Source organism: Schistocerca gregaria, chromosome X (assembly GCF_023897955.1).
Source record: "Schistocerca gregaria isolate iqSchGreg1 chromosome X, iqSchGreg1.2, whole genome shotgun sequence".
Classification (NCBI taxonomy): domain Eukaryota; kingdom Metazoa; phylum Arthropoda; class Insecta; order Orthoptera; family Acrididae; genus Schistocerca; species Schistocerca gregaria.
This window is the reverse complement of record NC_064931.1, coordinates 777,502,890-777,519,642: the sequence shown is the minus strand read 5'-3', so window position 1 is coordinate 777,519,642 and position 16,753 is coordinate 777,502,890. Positions and strand designations below refer to the sequence as shown.

The window sequence follows — 16,753 nt, the reverse complement described above, 5'->3', positions numbered from 1 at the left end:
TGTCAGACCCACCATACTTGCTCCGGACAATGCGAGATGGCTGTACAAGCAATGATCACACGCACGGCACAGTGGACACACCAGGAACCGCGGTGTTGGCCGTCGAATGGCGCTAGCTGCGCAGCATTTGTGCACCGCCGCCGTCAGTGTCAGCCAGTTTGCCGTGGCATACGGAGCTCCATCGCAGTCTTTAACACTGGTTGCATGCCGCGACAGCGTGGACGTGAACCGTATGTGCAGCTGACGGACTTTGAGCGAGGGCGTATAGTGGGCATGCGGGAGGCCGGGTGGACGTACCGCCGATTGCTCAACACTTGGGGCGTGAGGTCTCCACAGTACATCGATGTTGTCGCCAGTGGTCGGCGGAAGGTGCACGTGCCCGTCGACCTGGGACCGGACCGCAGCGACGCACGGATGCACGCCAAGACCGTAGGATCCTACGCAGTGCCGTAGGGGACCGCACCGCCACTTCCCAGCATATTAGGGACACTGTAGCTCCTGGGGTATCGGCGAGGACTATTCGCAACCGTCTCCATGAAGCTGGGCTACGGTCCCGCACACCATTACGCCGTCTTCCGCTCACGCCCCAACATCGTGCAGCCCGCCTCCAGTGGTGTCGCGACAGGCGTGAATGGAGGGACGAATGGAGACGTGTCGTCTTCAGCGATGAGAGTCGCTTCTGCCTTGGTGCCAATGATGGTCGTATGTGTGTTTGGCGCCGTGCAGGTGAGCGCCACAATCAGGACTGCATACGACCGAGGCACACAGGGCCAACACCCGGCATCATGGTGTGGGGAGCGATTTCTTACACTGGCCGTACACCTCTGGTGATCGTCGAGGGGACACTGAATAGTGCACGGTACATCCAAACCGTCATCGAACCCATCGTTCTACCATTCCTAGACCGGCAAGGGAACTTGCTGTTCCAACAGGACAATGCACGTCCGCATGTATCCCGTGCCACCCAACGTGCTCTAGAAGGTGTAAGTCAACTACCCTGGCCAGCAAGATCTCCGGATCTGTCCCCCATTGAGCATGTTTTGGACTGGATGAAGCGTCGTCTCACGCGGTCTGCACGTCCAGCACGAACGCTGGTCCAACTGAGGCGCCAGGTGGAAATGGCATGGCAAGCCGTTCCACAGGACTACATCCAGCATCTCTACGATCGTCTCCATGGGAGAATAGCAGCCTGCATTGCTGCGAAAGGTGGATATACACTGTACTAGTGCCGACATTGTGCATGCTCTGTTGCCAGTGTCTATGTGCCTGTGGTTCTGTCAGTGTGATCATGTGATGTATCTGACCCCAGGAATGTGTCAATAAAGTTTCCCCTTCCTGGGACAATGAATTCACGGTGTTCTTATTTCAATTTCCAGGAGTGTAGTTATTCATCCGATCTACGAGGCCCTTTCGGAGGAAGAGTTATTGTACCGGTGCTTGGGAGGAAACACACAAAATTCAAATGAAAGTTTGAACGCGTGTGTTTGGAAGTTAGCTCCTAAGCATTTGCATTCTGGTGCGAAGACTGTGGAAATTGCGACTTTCCTGGCAGTGAGCAGCTTCAACGAAGGGTATTCAGCAATTCTTAAGACCATTAAAACGATGGACGTCACCCTGGGACTTTATTCGACGCAGTTCGCCAAACATTCGCACAACCACCGGATTCAAGCGGCCGAAAACAGCTTGTCACCGCCCGCACGAGAGGCTCTAGGGCAGCGCAGGACGGCCCAGGTCGAGCAGAATGCCCTCTGAGGAAGAGGAAGGACTAGTTTGTGGACCCGGAATAGTAAATTGAATGTAAGTTGCATAATATTGCTTTATATGCAGACAAAACTTCGAACGCGTTTTTCTCGAAATGACTTTTCATCACGCGGCATGGAACTTCAAATCTACTGAACCGATTGGCACGATTCTTTGTTTCCGACGAAGCTAACTAAATTGTCTAGGAGTTGTACCACTTTTATTCCGATCCATCAACTATAAATATTTTTATTTGGGCGACGACATCAGTTAGGGTTCTACTGTCTTTATACACCTGTGTTGGAAAGTTAATTACCGAGATTAAATTTTAGGATCGAAACAAGATTTCCAGATAATTTTTCCAAACAGAATCCTTATAATCTACATTTAAGTCACCATAGACTATTAATTGCTTGTTGCTGTCAGACAGATACCATGATAAGGAATCCATGTTCCCAACAAATAGTTCAAAATTTCCTAGTGGGGATCTATGCACAGCTATAAGTTAACCATTTTTTTCAATATTAATTTAAAAGCATTCACTTCTATGTAGTGATCACCACAAAATCTACTTGTGTCAATGTTTTTTAACTTGTGCTCTGTCTTAATATACGTAGCAACTCCTTTTCCCATATTAGTTTTTCGTAAGTACGTTGCTGGAGTGCAGTCTCTTATATGTAACTTACCTCTGTCTGTAATGTTTGCTATATGTGTTGTGTGATTAAAGTAATCCGTGTTTCAGGCGACTAGTCTCTGCTGGACATGTGATAATTCTTTTGGGAGCAGCTTACTTTCCTACAGAAACGTCTTCGTAACTCAATGTAAAATATACTCCAAGGTCTTTCCGGTCGGCACGACTTCTATGACGTTTCTCAATTACTTGAGAGGTGCTGGCGCAATATAAGCCGATAACGTACGTCTTAAATGAGAAGTCGAGTCCCGGTGCGCAACAAAACTGTAACTTTTCAAGAAGAAATGAAGATCAGTATTCAACGCACCGCTGGCGACGAAGTCGTTACAGACTGAGCAGTTACTCGTAGTTAACGGGGATGGGGAAGGTCAACGGCCGTGTCCTTACAGAGCGACCATGCCGCTATTTCCCATAAGCGATTTAGAGATCGGAGGAGGGGAAAGTAACGTGGAAGGTCTAACAAAGGGTTGAACTCCGGTCCTTCCAATTGTGAATCCAGCTTCTTACTGCTGCGCCATCATGCTCAAGAAATAAGAGACGGGGACGAGGCTACAATTCGTCACCGGATATGTCTTTTTGAAATTCACCCTGAAGTGCATTTGTAGTTAGTTACGTGATCCATACAGCATATTCACGATTTTCTATCAAAATCACAATGAACGAGGCAGTTTACGAGCTATGTGTACCTGAACATGTTTTGAGTATGGATACATACTGGCCATTTACAGGTCACTAAATAGCACACTGCGTTAAATTTAATGAGAATGAATGTATCCGTGTCTCATAGTACCTATGTACCAAGTGATCACACACAGTCAAGCAACTATAAAACCTAAGTTTATGACATTTTTCCATTGATTTAAGAAACAGTAATAGCATCAAAATATATTTTTAACACATTTCAGTGGGATCCACTGGACATGTCGCTGTTTTCAAAACTCTTGACTCTTGTTTGGGGAGAGTCAAGTTCGAATCCTAGTTGTTTGATCGGAATTTAAGGTTTTCATGGGATCCCGTAATCATTTCGGGAGAATTCTCTGATGGCTCCGTAGCTGAAATGGTTCCTTCCAGAAGGCCGTTGCCGATTTTTCTGTCTTATCTTCCTGCAAAATTTCTCGCCTAAAAGTGAATGAGATTATAAAACCAGATTTCTGGGTGTTCGAGTATCATTCGGCCCTATGATTTTTTTTAAACAATTTACCGCTTCTGTCACCTCTAGTTATAATTTTTATTGAGAATAACGGGGATTTGCACTGTGGTTCGGAAAAATGTTAAAATTGTAGGGCCACCGATAGCAAGGTAAATAAATTCAAAGGCTGAACGATGGCAAGGGCATACCACCATGCACGATAACGCAGTGAGGTGCTCAAAGCAGAAGTGTCTCTCTCTCTCTCTCTCTCTCTCTCTCTCTCTCTGCAGCCACATGCAGGAAGAACTGCGGGCGATCTACGCTTGGTACGGAACTTTGTGGTTTACTCAGTATAAATCAATTTAACGTACTGCGCAGAAAGAGCCTTACTTATGATTGCATACTGCATAACGATCACTGGAAGCAGTCATATCCATAAAAATCTTCGGAGTAAATGTACGGAACGGGTTGAAGTGTAATGACCACAAACCGTATCGCAGGTAAGGTAGACGCCAGACATTCACTGGAACTCTAAGAATCGTCAAGAAATTTAGTCCAGCCACAAAAAGGTTAGTTTACAAAACCCTCGTTCGACCAACACTTAAATACTGCTTGACCGTCTGGGATCCGTACGAGATATGACCGCTGGGATGAAATAGAGAATATCCAAAACAAGAGCAGCGCGTCTAGTTCACAGGTTAATTTAGTTCGTGAGAAGGCGTAGCGGAAATGCCCAGCCAACTCCTGTGGCAGACTTTCAAAAGAGGCGTTGAGAATCAAGGTGTTTTTTTGTGTTTAAATACAGAGTGCGTACGTTCCTAGAGGAGTCCACTGCTATTTGCTATTTCGTGGAAATTCCACGAAGGTAAAGACATTCGAGCACACACGGAGGTTTATCAGCAATCTTTGTTCCCTTGGAACATTCGCTACTGGATCAAGGAAGGGGAAAGTGACAGTGCCACGTTACGCTAAATGCCTCCTGCCACACACCGAAATATGGCCTGCGGAGTACAGGTGTAGCCTCTCCTTTCTCCAATTAGATTCAGATCGGCCGCCTTAATCTTGTGCAGTAGTTTTGGGAACACACTTTTCCCTCAGCTAGTTAATCCAGTCCACAGGGAAATCATTCGGTAGTTCTACTGAGGAGTAATTGTTTCTTGAAATATTCTGATGGGAGGAAGAAGACTGTTTGCAATACTTATGTTGCACGTCAGACGAAAATTTCACGTACCTGCATTGGAACTGATTTAGTGAAGATTTCACGAGTCCGCCTTCTAGCGAGTTTAAACGGAGCCTGTTCACACATGTAGGTGCATTTCGAAATTATAAAAGATGCATATCTTAGCTACTGCCCGTGGAAGCTAATAAACAAGGTTAAGTCTAGGGGACCCCAAGTCCAAATAAGCGTGTACGGCAACATACCGGCGTGTTTACGGCGGGTGCGATAGAGGCCTGCCCAGTCGTTCACTTGTGCCTTGTTTACTCAGCGGGATCTTTTGATGTAGATTCCCAGAGCATCCTGGGGCACGACCCCGGCCGCTTCAGATGCCTGATACTCGTTCTATCCGTTCCATTCCAATTTCCTCTAAAATCTGACAGCGACGGAACAATGAACACATCTCAGGCTGGAAGTAATATTCTCTACTTCCCCATCTTCGCGTAAAAGATATTCGTTCATTTCTCTTTTTTAAAATCCGCGTTCGTAGCCCTTCTTACAACTCAACTTCTCACTTCACAACAGCGTTTTGTTGGTGTAATGTAAAATTACACTGGCTCGGGTAAGAAGAAAGCACTATAAGCAAATGATCCGTTATGAGGTAGACGAACTCCCTTAATAATTAATCAGAACGTGAGGATAAAAGCAGCTTTTCTTATCAATCTGTTCTAATAATGTAGTTAGATTTCTCATATCACAACGTACGCATACAGTGACGTGAAAATTCGTGCTCCGATTTTCCTCGTGCAGCAAGATCCATTTCACAGATTAGAGTACACACACACACACACACACACACACACACACACACACACACACACACACACACACACACACACACACATTTTCAGAGTCGTTAAAGGGTCTATTGTTCCATGCAGCGTCATTTCAGGGCTTTGCTGGCGGTTCCGAAGGAACTGAAATGTTTTTCATAAGCCAGTACACTACGTCAACCTCGTATACTTCTTCGGCAACAGGAACAATATCTGGCCGAAACAGCTCAACGAAATCCACCGGTGTCACAAGATACAGTCCCCTAAGAAACTGTAAATTAGAGGCTCAAGAAGAGCTTATCTACGCGCCTGATTTCTACTCTGCTCACGGCAATGAAAAGACTAACCCCATTTACTGTGGATTCAAATAGCAATGGGACATGGGCTTGAGTAAATCGAGGAATGTGCTGGCTCAAATGGCTCTGAGCACTATGGGACTTAACATCTGAGGTCATCAGTCCCCTAGACTTAGAACTACTTAAACGTAACTAACCTAAGAACATCACACACATCCATGCCCGAGGCAGGATTCGAACCTGCGACCGTAGCGGTTTCGCGGTTCCAGATTTTAGCGCTTGGAACCGCTCGGCCACACCGGCCGGCCAGAAATTGTGTGTTCCTAATTTCAGTTCATTCACACATCAGTAAATTTCTAGGACAAAATAAATACATCAACTGTAACAGCTGAACCGTGTGCGCGGATGGATAAATTAAAGCACTAGACTCTTATTCCGGTGGAGTGGAATTCAGATCCCCTTCTGACCATGCACGTACTGGTTTTAGACTCTTTTCCTAAGTCAATTAAGGTGCATGACTGAGTAGTTCTCTTGGAAACAACATAGCTGATTTCCTGGGAAAGAGGAAGTCAAATGAAAACGAGACAGATTGGGGAAAAAAGTAAATAAATTACTTATTACTTTAAAAGTGATCGCCGGAACTGTTTGTATATTTATCCCACTGTGAAACAATACTGTCAATGCCTTTATGGAAAAATCATGCTGTTGCACGCCACTATGTTGCCAACGTTGTTTCGAGTACACTCCAGAAGTTTCGCCGGGGAGCCCTCACACATCCTCCACATAGTCCCCATCCTCCACTTGCGATTTCCATATTTTTGAAGAAGACAGACATCCGTGGGCGCCGATGTGCTTCCGACGAAGAAATGCACGCCTGGCTACAATCACGGTTCTGTAGGCAACCGCAAACATTTTTCCACGAAGACGTTGACAGTCTTGTGTCTCAGCGGGATAAATATATTAAACGTTATGGCGATTACTTTTGAAATGATAAATAGTTTACTTATATTTTTCTATCTGTCTGGTTTTCTTTTGACTGCCCCTTATACTTCTGCAATCCGCTCTTGATCTCTGTCCCTAACAATTCACTCTTATTAACTCCTTTTCCCGCAGATAGCATTAAGTTATCCACTTTAACAGGAATTAAGTTATGTTGCAGAAATATTTTTTTTACGTGTCAATGTTTAGGGTTTCTTTCAACAGGATCGCATCGGCAGTCAGTTACACAGCATACGAAACCAAACCATTTCCGGCATAAATGATTCTAGCTTTACAACTTAGTTTTTTTAAGTGTCAAAAGTAACAAGAATTCATGTCCGATCCTCCGATTTATGATATGGATGTCAAGTTCGTTATTTGTCATTATATGCGACCAAAACGGCAACTAATATCCTTTCATAATGCTCCCCCAGCCGCAGTAGCATTACTCTCGCCTACCTGCCAACCAAAAATACATCCACTCAGATCCTATCATTGATTAGATCGGTAAGAAACAAAAGACGGAACAAGATGAATACGAATGAAGTTTTAAGGAACTAATTTTGCACACTATTAATTGTGAACTATCACTAACCTGCTGTATACTATTTGCGCTTACACGGGCTGAATTAACAGAGCGTTCTGCTGGAAAAATAGCTGCCTATGGTGAAGACTTAACCAAGAAAGTTTGTAAGTTGTCCGGAAGAACAGTGTAGCAGTGTCAACTTTGAACGATGTCGTATATTCAGCAAGACGACTTTACTATCAGTGAAGGATATGAAATTCTTAAATGGACTACTGCGGTAATTCCTATAAAATATTCGCAGTCTGCTTAATCTAAATTACTGCGAGCTCTTAATTTGTCTAGACAATTATTTTATACATTAAGAAAGGTATCAGCTCCGTGCTACGTTTTGTATTACTTCTGCATATATAATTATTAACTAAATGAACAGGACGTATGTTCAAGCACCATTGGATGCGAAAAGGTAATGGCCACTAATTCTATGGGGACTGCAGATTAGCGACAACTTCTGTTTTTTCACGTGCGTTTAAGGTGGTTTTAAACATAATTAAAGTAATTTCTGGGCTTTCATCGCCATGTTTTTTGTGTTAACATATGTTTTATCGCCAGTATCTCTCTAAATCAGGTATGTCCAGCATTTTAGCTTACCTGGGCCTCATTGGTAGAGGCTAGTATTTTTGGGCCGCACAAAATGCACGAACAATAACCGCTGAGAAAAAAGGAAAAGACGGACCAATGAAAGACGAGCATCGTGTGGCGGAGTTTCTGATTGTAATATTATTTTACCCGTATTATAGGTGCTCATTTCCTGCGCCACACAAACTTGCTTTAGACCATATGCATCCCGTGGGCAGAACGTTGGACACCTCTGCTCTAAACTGAAATTATCAACCGCCTTTATTCCTGAAAGTTGTCTTCGTTAGTTGAAAACATTTAAAGTTTATCGCTAATGCCTCTAATCCCACTACTGTCCCAGTTTCAAATGAATGAACCCTTCTCTTGTTTTTCCCCTCGTCTTCTAATACTGTTGATAACAGTCTGTTCTTAATGCGACAACGAGAGACTGCAGGAAATATTAGATTATGGTGTGCGATGTCAGGTCTATCACCTAGCTCTGATAACTCTGCGCCACATTTGGTCCGCGAAACAGTCGCATCGGTGTGGAGAACTCTTATTTAGTTGTCCAGAACTTTATCCTGACGCCTCCTGCGCCAGAGATGCCCAGATTGATGCCCTGCATACTAGAATGTGGTAGCCATTAGACCTTGTCTTTGAGCGGTGAATGCGTGGAGTACATTCTCTCTTGGCATACTGCATATCTTGATTCGATCACGGATGTGATGCAATGGGAAAACGACCAGAACTACTTGTGTGCTGAGCAGCCGCATATCCAGTAACATGCAATAAATGTTTGTATCGAAACCTTTGTGTCATCGATTGCAATGTATTCCAACTGTAGCTTTACGATACAGAAAAGCTTCCGACGTACATTTTCTCTGACTAGGCACGGACGTCCAACGTTTTGTCTACCAGCAGTACATAAGTTATACGATCACTTACAATAAATTCCAGCAACAACAGCATGTTTACGACCGACGTGTTTCGATTTTGCCACGATATTCGTTTCTAGCTATCGTACCCTAGGTCACAGCCCATTAAATCAGTAGATTTCCCCATTCTCCGCATTCACACCAGCCACACAGAAGTTTCTTTGTAAATTTACCATACAACTGCTTTAAGATTCCGAACGAAACGAGTTTACTATTCCAAGTCTATTTCCACAACGCGTTTCGAAGGGTAGATTTATGTGGATTACAATGACATGTTTATGTTGGGTTACGGCTTTGGGGTAACCTGCGGCACTGTCTAATCGAGAAAAAGCGAAACATTAATTGAGAACGTGGCTCTGTGGATATCTCTGACTAAAGAGTGTGCGTAAATGTAAATGTGAATGTAAAATAAGTAAGATAAAAATACCTCGAATGATTACAGGCTTCTTTCTCTGTCGTGATACATCAGTTGTAAACCATCACACTTTGTAAACACTGGATGATCAAAGATGGTGCACGAACTAATAAGTGCGAAGAACATGTAGCAAAACAAAACCAATATTTCAGAGAAAGTCAAAGCACTATTGAGATCTTTGATTGTGTAGACGAATAGATATGTAAGTGCAAATATCTGCACTGGTACACAATTGTTTTCTATGAATTTTATATAGCTTATACTTTGTACACATTTAAGTAATGTAGCGACTTAGTAGAAACCTTAAGTGCAATACTTATGTTGCCAACAGTGGCAAAATTTATACATACATAACAATTTGTACTTTTTTTACCTTAGGTCGGATATGTAGAATGTCTAGCATTTAATTTCATGCAGATGGGTGGCTATTGCTGATCGTAGTATTTTTTTTTTTTTTGTGCTGCCTTGACTCTAGCTTCAAATTATTTACTTGCCTGGCCTAAGTATGAACGGTCCCAATCCAAACATTCAACGGTGTGGCCGAGCGGTTCTAGGCGCTTCTATCTGGAACCGCGCGACCGCTACGGTCGCAGGTTCGAACCCTGCCTCGGGCATGGATGTGTGTGATGTCCTCAGGTTAGTTAGGTTTAAGTAGTTCTAAGTTCTAGGGCACTGATGACCGCAGCAGTTGAGTCCCATAGTGCTCAGAGCCATTTGAACCAAACGTTCAATTTGGTGTACACCTGTATGGCGTAGTGAGTTTGTTGTGTTGTTGTTAAGAGGTAATTTATACGCTACGTTATTAGTGGTGAAATCTGTTCATGCCTATTCGTTTGAAGACAATGTTATTCTGATATGAAATACTACCCGGAAATGGGATCGTATGGCAGATCTTACTTTGTTCTCTGTATAGCGACTGCTTCGTCATTATTGAGTGTTTCCGAGTGTCTATTATGTAGCTGTTATAACCATTTGCAATGGATGTTTGTTTTATTATTTTCATTTCTTGTTTGTAATTAACTTCAGAGAATGGTAGTTGGCCTGCTCTGTTGATCAAATACCGGAATGCTGCCGTTTTGTGGACTGAAAATGTGTGTTGTGGATGGTAGTGTGTGTTTTGGTAGGTTTCCAATGCGTGTGAAATTGGCGTCTTATTATGCTTTGTTCAGATGGTCAGGTTTATGAAGTTTACGCTGTCATCTACTCTGTTCTCAACTGTGTTTTACGATTTAACATACTTTATATTTCATACTGTCGTTTGATCTCTCGTCGGTCCTTTGAGATAAAATGTATGTCTAAAAACCAGCCAAATACGTAGATCGATATAGTGAGATACGAGCAGAAGCAGAAAATTTCTTTGTCAGGCATTGTTTAGACAAGAAAGGCACATATTTTCCATAGTCTACTTTCAAATCAATAATACTTGTCGGTCCTTCTTCCAGTGAGTAGATTTCTTTCAGAACGCCTAATTCCAGGCGGTCTACAAAAACCAATATAATGGTGCAATAACCTTTTCACTGCACCCAAAATATTTTCTATCAATAATTGTGTTTCTGATGTGGAAATGTGTGTGTCAAAGGGCACTAATTGTGATGAAAAAGTTGAGCTTCCAAACCATCCATATTTTAAATCACGCAATATTTCCAATTTTAAAACACTGAGTACGGGAATGACCCGAAAAGATTTTTTTTTTTTGCTTTCAGAATCACGGAATCTTACGGACTGTTTTTACATTCACCTAGTTCAGGAGAAGTGGATAGCGGTCAGCTGTCACCATTTTAGCCCTGCAAGGTAATCTAAACGAAGATTCCCTTTTGTACCGCAACCAAACACTGGCTACAAAAAATTTTAACCAGTGCATGTTTTTAATATCTTGGACTGTTCAAGCACTTCTGAAAAAATTTGGCTTTCCTTTTGATCGACGTTCATAAAATGCAGCACCCATTCTGGAAAAGTATTCTCATGGTTGATGTTTAATGTATGAGGGCGTGCTGGAATACGCCTCCGAATGTTTACGTGAATACTTCAAGTTTTTTAAATAAAACAAATGTTATTAACATTTTACATCTTTAATTTTCACGTCTACATGTTTGCAGCAAATAACATGGTGGTGTGTAACGTAAATATGTCTGTGCGTGAGAAACAGCGTGTTGTAGTCTCATTTCAAATTCTAGGAGTTTGTCCATACATGGAGCACACCTCTCCTTGAACATGACAATGTCTAACTACACAAGAGCTGCTACATCTGCAACAATCCGACGCGTTCGGTTCATTTATCGATCATCCTCCATATAGTCCAACCTTGGTCCCATCCAATTTTCATCTGCTCAAAAATGGCTCTGAGCACTATGGGACTTAACATCTGAGGTCATCAGTCACCTAGAACTTAGAACTACTTAAAGGTAACTAACATAAGGACATCACAAACATCCATGACCGAGGCAGGATTCGAACCTGCGACCGTAGCAGCAGCAGCGTTGTTCCGAACTGAAGTCTTAGAACCGCGCGGCCACAGTGGCCGGCTACTGTAAAGTGTGAGATCCGTATTCAACTCTCTCTCGTGCCCCTTTTTTTTCCACAGAATTATGAACTTTCCGTCCGGTCATTGATGTGTGTGTTCTCCTTTTACTGTCTTGGCAGTTGTCATGCTATAAAATGGTTACAGAATATGAGTCATGTGTTGAGAATACATTACCGTCGCAATTGAATGTGATGAATAGGGGGAGTAGGCGAGATGCCGCACGGACGTCTAACAGAAATGTAAACAGCAAATAAACGTGTGTGAACTGTGTTACAACAAAGGAATTAAAGAGTCAAAACTTCGAAAACGGAACGCAAGAGTCAGCATGTGATGCTCGAGTAGAAGAAGCAGGAGGTACGTACGTCTGAAGGTCCCTTCGTTACACGTCGCTGTTGCAAACGGGGGTTACACCACGACCTACACATCCACCTGAGTTCAGCGAAGAGACACGTCAATGACCGGGCGGAAAGTTCTTAATGTTGTGAGGGGGGGGGGGGGGGGGGGGAGACCGGGGAGTACGAGGGAGATTCGAACACGGATCTGCCTCTTCGCAGGACAACACCGTGACGACACAACGACACAACAACGTCCCTGCAGCTCTGAAGTTCGCCCGATGTTCCGCATCGGGAGCTGGGACTGTTCACGTTTTCTATTTTGCTTCTTTTTCAGCACATCTTCTGCCTCTTTTCATGTTCGATTTGCGTTTAGCTTTCGACGGGCTATTCACTGCGCAATCTTACGTGCGGAACGATTTGAAGCGGAATGATCATATAAAATTAATTGTTGGTAAGGCGGGTACCAGGTTGAGATTCATTGGGAGAGTCCTTAGAAAATGTAGTCCAACAAAGGAGGTGGCTTACAAAACACTCGTACGACCTATACTTGAATATTGCTCACCAGTGTGGGATCCGTACCAGATCGGGTTGACGGAGGAGATAGAGAAGATCCAAAGAAGAGCGGCGCGTTTCGTCACAGGGTTATTTGGTAACCGTCATAGCGTTACGGGGATGTTTAACAAACTCAAGTGGCAGACTCTGCAAGAGAGGTGCTCTGCATCGCGGTGTAGCTTGCTCATCAGGTTTCGAAAGGGTGCGTTTCTGGATGAGGTGTCGAATATATTGCTTCCCCCTACCTATACCTCCCGAGGAGATCACGAATGTAAAATTAGAGATTCGAGCGCGCACGGAGGCTTTCAGACAATCGTTCTTACCGCGAACCATACGCGACTGGAACAGAAAAGGAGGTAATGACAGTGGCAAGTAAAGTGCCCTCCGCCACCGTTGGGTGGCTTGCGGAGTATAAATGTAAATGTAGAAATCTGGAGGGGGGGAGGGGGGTGCGATGGATAGTTTACCTTGTGAGAGGTACTGTTGTGGTGTCAGAAGGTCCCTGGATCAATACCAGCCTTAATCTGAAATCTTCCCTAAAGTTCCCCACACCACGACGCCAGCAGTAGAACATTGGCAGAATGGGACCCTTCTACAAATCATCACCATACTGACGATGGTTATTCAGGATAGTGCAGAACCACGAATTCTTTGCCGAATATGCGACGCCATTCATCGCAAGTCCATGCTTTCCGGTCTCGGCATCACTCCAGACGCTGCTGTTTGCTCGAAACAAATTCGCTAATGCTAATAACTTGGTTTCAGCCGTATTATGCATTGATATACTGCCCATTAGTGACATATGATTATCTATGCCAGGACTCTAAGCCGTATCGCGGTATCGCGAGCGGTCGCCTTAACCACTCAGGCTGTCCTTGTGCGCCAGCAGGACAATGCAGCGAGCATAAAATAATGGATATAAGTTATATAGTATAAGGATGTAGACACTGTGATACACAGAATTTTGGGTCGGTCCGAAGAGCGTGCAAAAATGGCTGAAGTGGTTAAGGCGACCGCTAGCGATAAGCGGGAAATCTGGGTTCGAATCCCGGTCGGGCATAAATTTTCAGATGTCACTAACAGGCAGTATATCAACGCCTTATACAGCTGATGCCAAGATATTCGCATTAGCAAATTTATTTCGAATAATTTAGTGCGGCTGTGGATCGACATTAAGGCCCTATTCTTTCACACATACGAAGTAAGCTGTAGTTTGTGTTGTGCTAAAGACAGCCTACGCAGGAGACCGTCATTCTCTAGTCCAGCTGTTCTTAGTTTCCGACCAATGGCGCAGGACGATGCAGAACGATACAGGGAGTCCATTAGCTGTTCCCAGTTGGCAGGCGTAGATGTGTACGGTTTGCGATGTGCACAATACTGCAATCTCCTTTAGTCCTCAGGCGTGGTTGACCGGGACTTGGACGACGGCTACACCTATGCCTGCTCTCATGTTCCTATGCAGTCCATCATCAGGCCTCTGTCACATCCGAATGCCCCACTGATCTGCATACTGGCCGATTTGACCAGTTGGTCAAATGGAGCCCCACAATAAAGCCAATTTCAGACCATGTCAGGTGCTCGTAAAACTGTCCCACGGGAGTAGACAGCATTTCCGTAATCACTGAACAAAGCTGTTCACGCCTCATATATACCTTACCAGGCTGGTAATAAACAGTACAAACAGTGCAGTGTTCTGGTGGCCGTTTTAGCTGTCACAGAGAATTGCAACTCTGGTTCACATACCCCCCGACGGTGTGTACGTGTACCAGGTTATATTGACATTCGACCACGTCTTCTGGATGGTTCAAGTGGCTCAAATGGCTCTGAGCACTATGGGACTCAACTGCTGTGGTCATTAGTCCCCTAGAACTTAGAACTGCTTAAACCTAACTAACCTAAATACAGCACACACATCCATGCCCGAGGCAGGATTCGAACCTGCAACCGTAGCAGCAGCGCGGTATCTACTGAAGCGCCTAGAACCGCTCGGCCACAACGGCCGGCAAATAATGCTATTCGGCACTGCATTCTAATTTAGCCGCTTTAATGAAACACATATAACACGACAGCTTTCCGAAAGCCGTATAAAACAACTACGCAACTGGCCATTAAAATTGCTGCACCACGAAGATGACGTGCTACAGACGCGAAATTTAACCGATAGGAAGAAGATGCTGTGATATGCAAATGATTAGCTTTTCAGAGCATTCACACAAGGCTGGCGCCGGTGGCGACACCAAAGTGCTGACACGAGGAAGGTCTCCAACCGATTTCTCATACACAAACAGCAGTTGACCGGCGTTGCCTGGTGAAACGTTGTTGTGATGCCTCTTGTGACGAGACGAGAAATGCCTACCATCACGTTTCCGACTTTGATAAAGGTCGGATTGTAGCCTATCGCGGTTGCGGTTTATCGTATCGCGACAGTGCTGCTCCCGTTGGTCGAGATCCAATGACTGTTAGCAGAATATGAAATCGGTGGGTTCAGGAGGGTAATACGGAACGCCGTGCTGGATCCCAACGGCCTCGTATCACTAGCAGTCGAGCTGACAGGCATCTTATCCGCATGGCTGTAACGGATCGTGCAGCCACGTCTCGATCCCTGAGTCAACAGATGGGGACGTTTGAAAGACAACAACCATCTGTACGAACAGTTCGACGACATTTGCAGCAGCTGGACTATCAGCTCGGAGGTCATGCCTGCGGTTACCCTTGACGCTGCATCACAGACAGGAGCGCCTGCGATGGTGTACTCTACGACGAACCTGGGTGCACGAATGGCAAAACGCTATTTTTTCGGATGAATCCAGGTTCTGTTTACAGCATCATGATGGTCGCATCCGTGTTTGGCATTGGAAGCGTGTATTCGTCATCGCCATACTGGTGTATCACCTTGCGTGATGGTATGGGGTGCCATTGGTTACACGTCTCTGTCACCTCTTGTTTGCATTGACAGCACTTTGAACAGTGGACATTACATTTCAGAGGTGTTACGACCCGTAGCTCTACCCTTCGTTCGATCCCTTAAACCCTACATTTCAGCAGGATAATGCACGACCGCATGTTGCAGGATACTGGATACTGAAAATGTTCGACTGCTGGCCTGGCCAGCACATTTTTCCAGATCTCTCACCACCTGGAAACGTCTGGTCAACGGTGGTCGAGCAACTGAGTCGTCACAATACGCCAGTCACTACTCTTGATAAACTGTGGTATCCTGTTGAAGCCACATGGGCAGCTGTACCTGTACACGCCATCCAAGCTCTGTTTGGGTCCATGCCCAGGCGTTTAAAGGCCGTTATTACGGCCAAATGTGGTTGTTCTCTGTACTGACTTCTCAGGACCTATGCACCCTAACTGCGTGAAAATGTAATCACATGTCAGTTCTACTATAATATATTTGTCCAATGAATGCCCGTTTATCATCTGCATTTCTTCTTGGCGTAGCAATTTTATTGGCCACTAGTGGTTTACGAAGATGACATTGATGCTTTACTTCAATGTCGCGCCACATACATCAACATGCCTAATTTCGTTGACGTATAGGCAACGTTTTTTCGGAGGCAGAGGAGAGGACTTACCTGTCGGTCCCTGTCGGGCAGCGAGCAGTCGGAAGAGGCGCTGAGCCGGCGAGAGGTGTCCATGCCACACGCCACAGCCGAGGACCTGCGTTCGCTTCCCGTGGCCGGCATCTCGTGTCACGCTGCCGTCTGCCTCTGCAACACCCACATCACGCCGTCTTACAACAAAACACACTATCACAGAACAGTCAACATCATAAAGTAAAATCATGACCCAGTATAAATTACGTCCACTTAGTTGCTTTATTATAGTCGCCATATTTCATTTCTCTGGAAATTTTAATTTACCGGGTGATCAAAAAGTCAGTATACATTTGAAAACTTAATAAACCACGGAATAATGTAGATCGAGAGGTAAAAATTGACACACATTCTTGGAATGACATGGGGTTTTACTAGGAAAAAAAAAATCTCGCGCGCGTCGTTTGGTGATGATCGTGTGCTCAGCCG

At 44.6% G+C, this 16,753-nt stretch overlaps 1 protein-coding gene across 1 annotated transcript in view; it reads right to left on the bottom strand.

The window, feature by feature from the left end:
• The window catches only part of LOC126299538 (uncharacterized), a 462,448-nt gene that overhangs the window by 99,596 nt on the left and 346,099 nt on the right, over window positions 1-16,753 (bottom strand). The window contains 1 exon segment of the mRNA XM_049991532.1: window positions 16,304-16,438. Within this exon segment, the coding sequence (XP_049847489.1) occupies window positions 16,304-16,414 (111 nt within the window). The 5' untranslated portion in view covers window positions 16,415-16,438.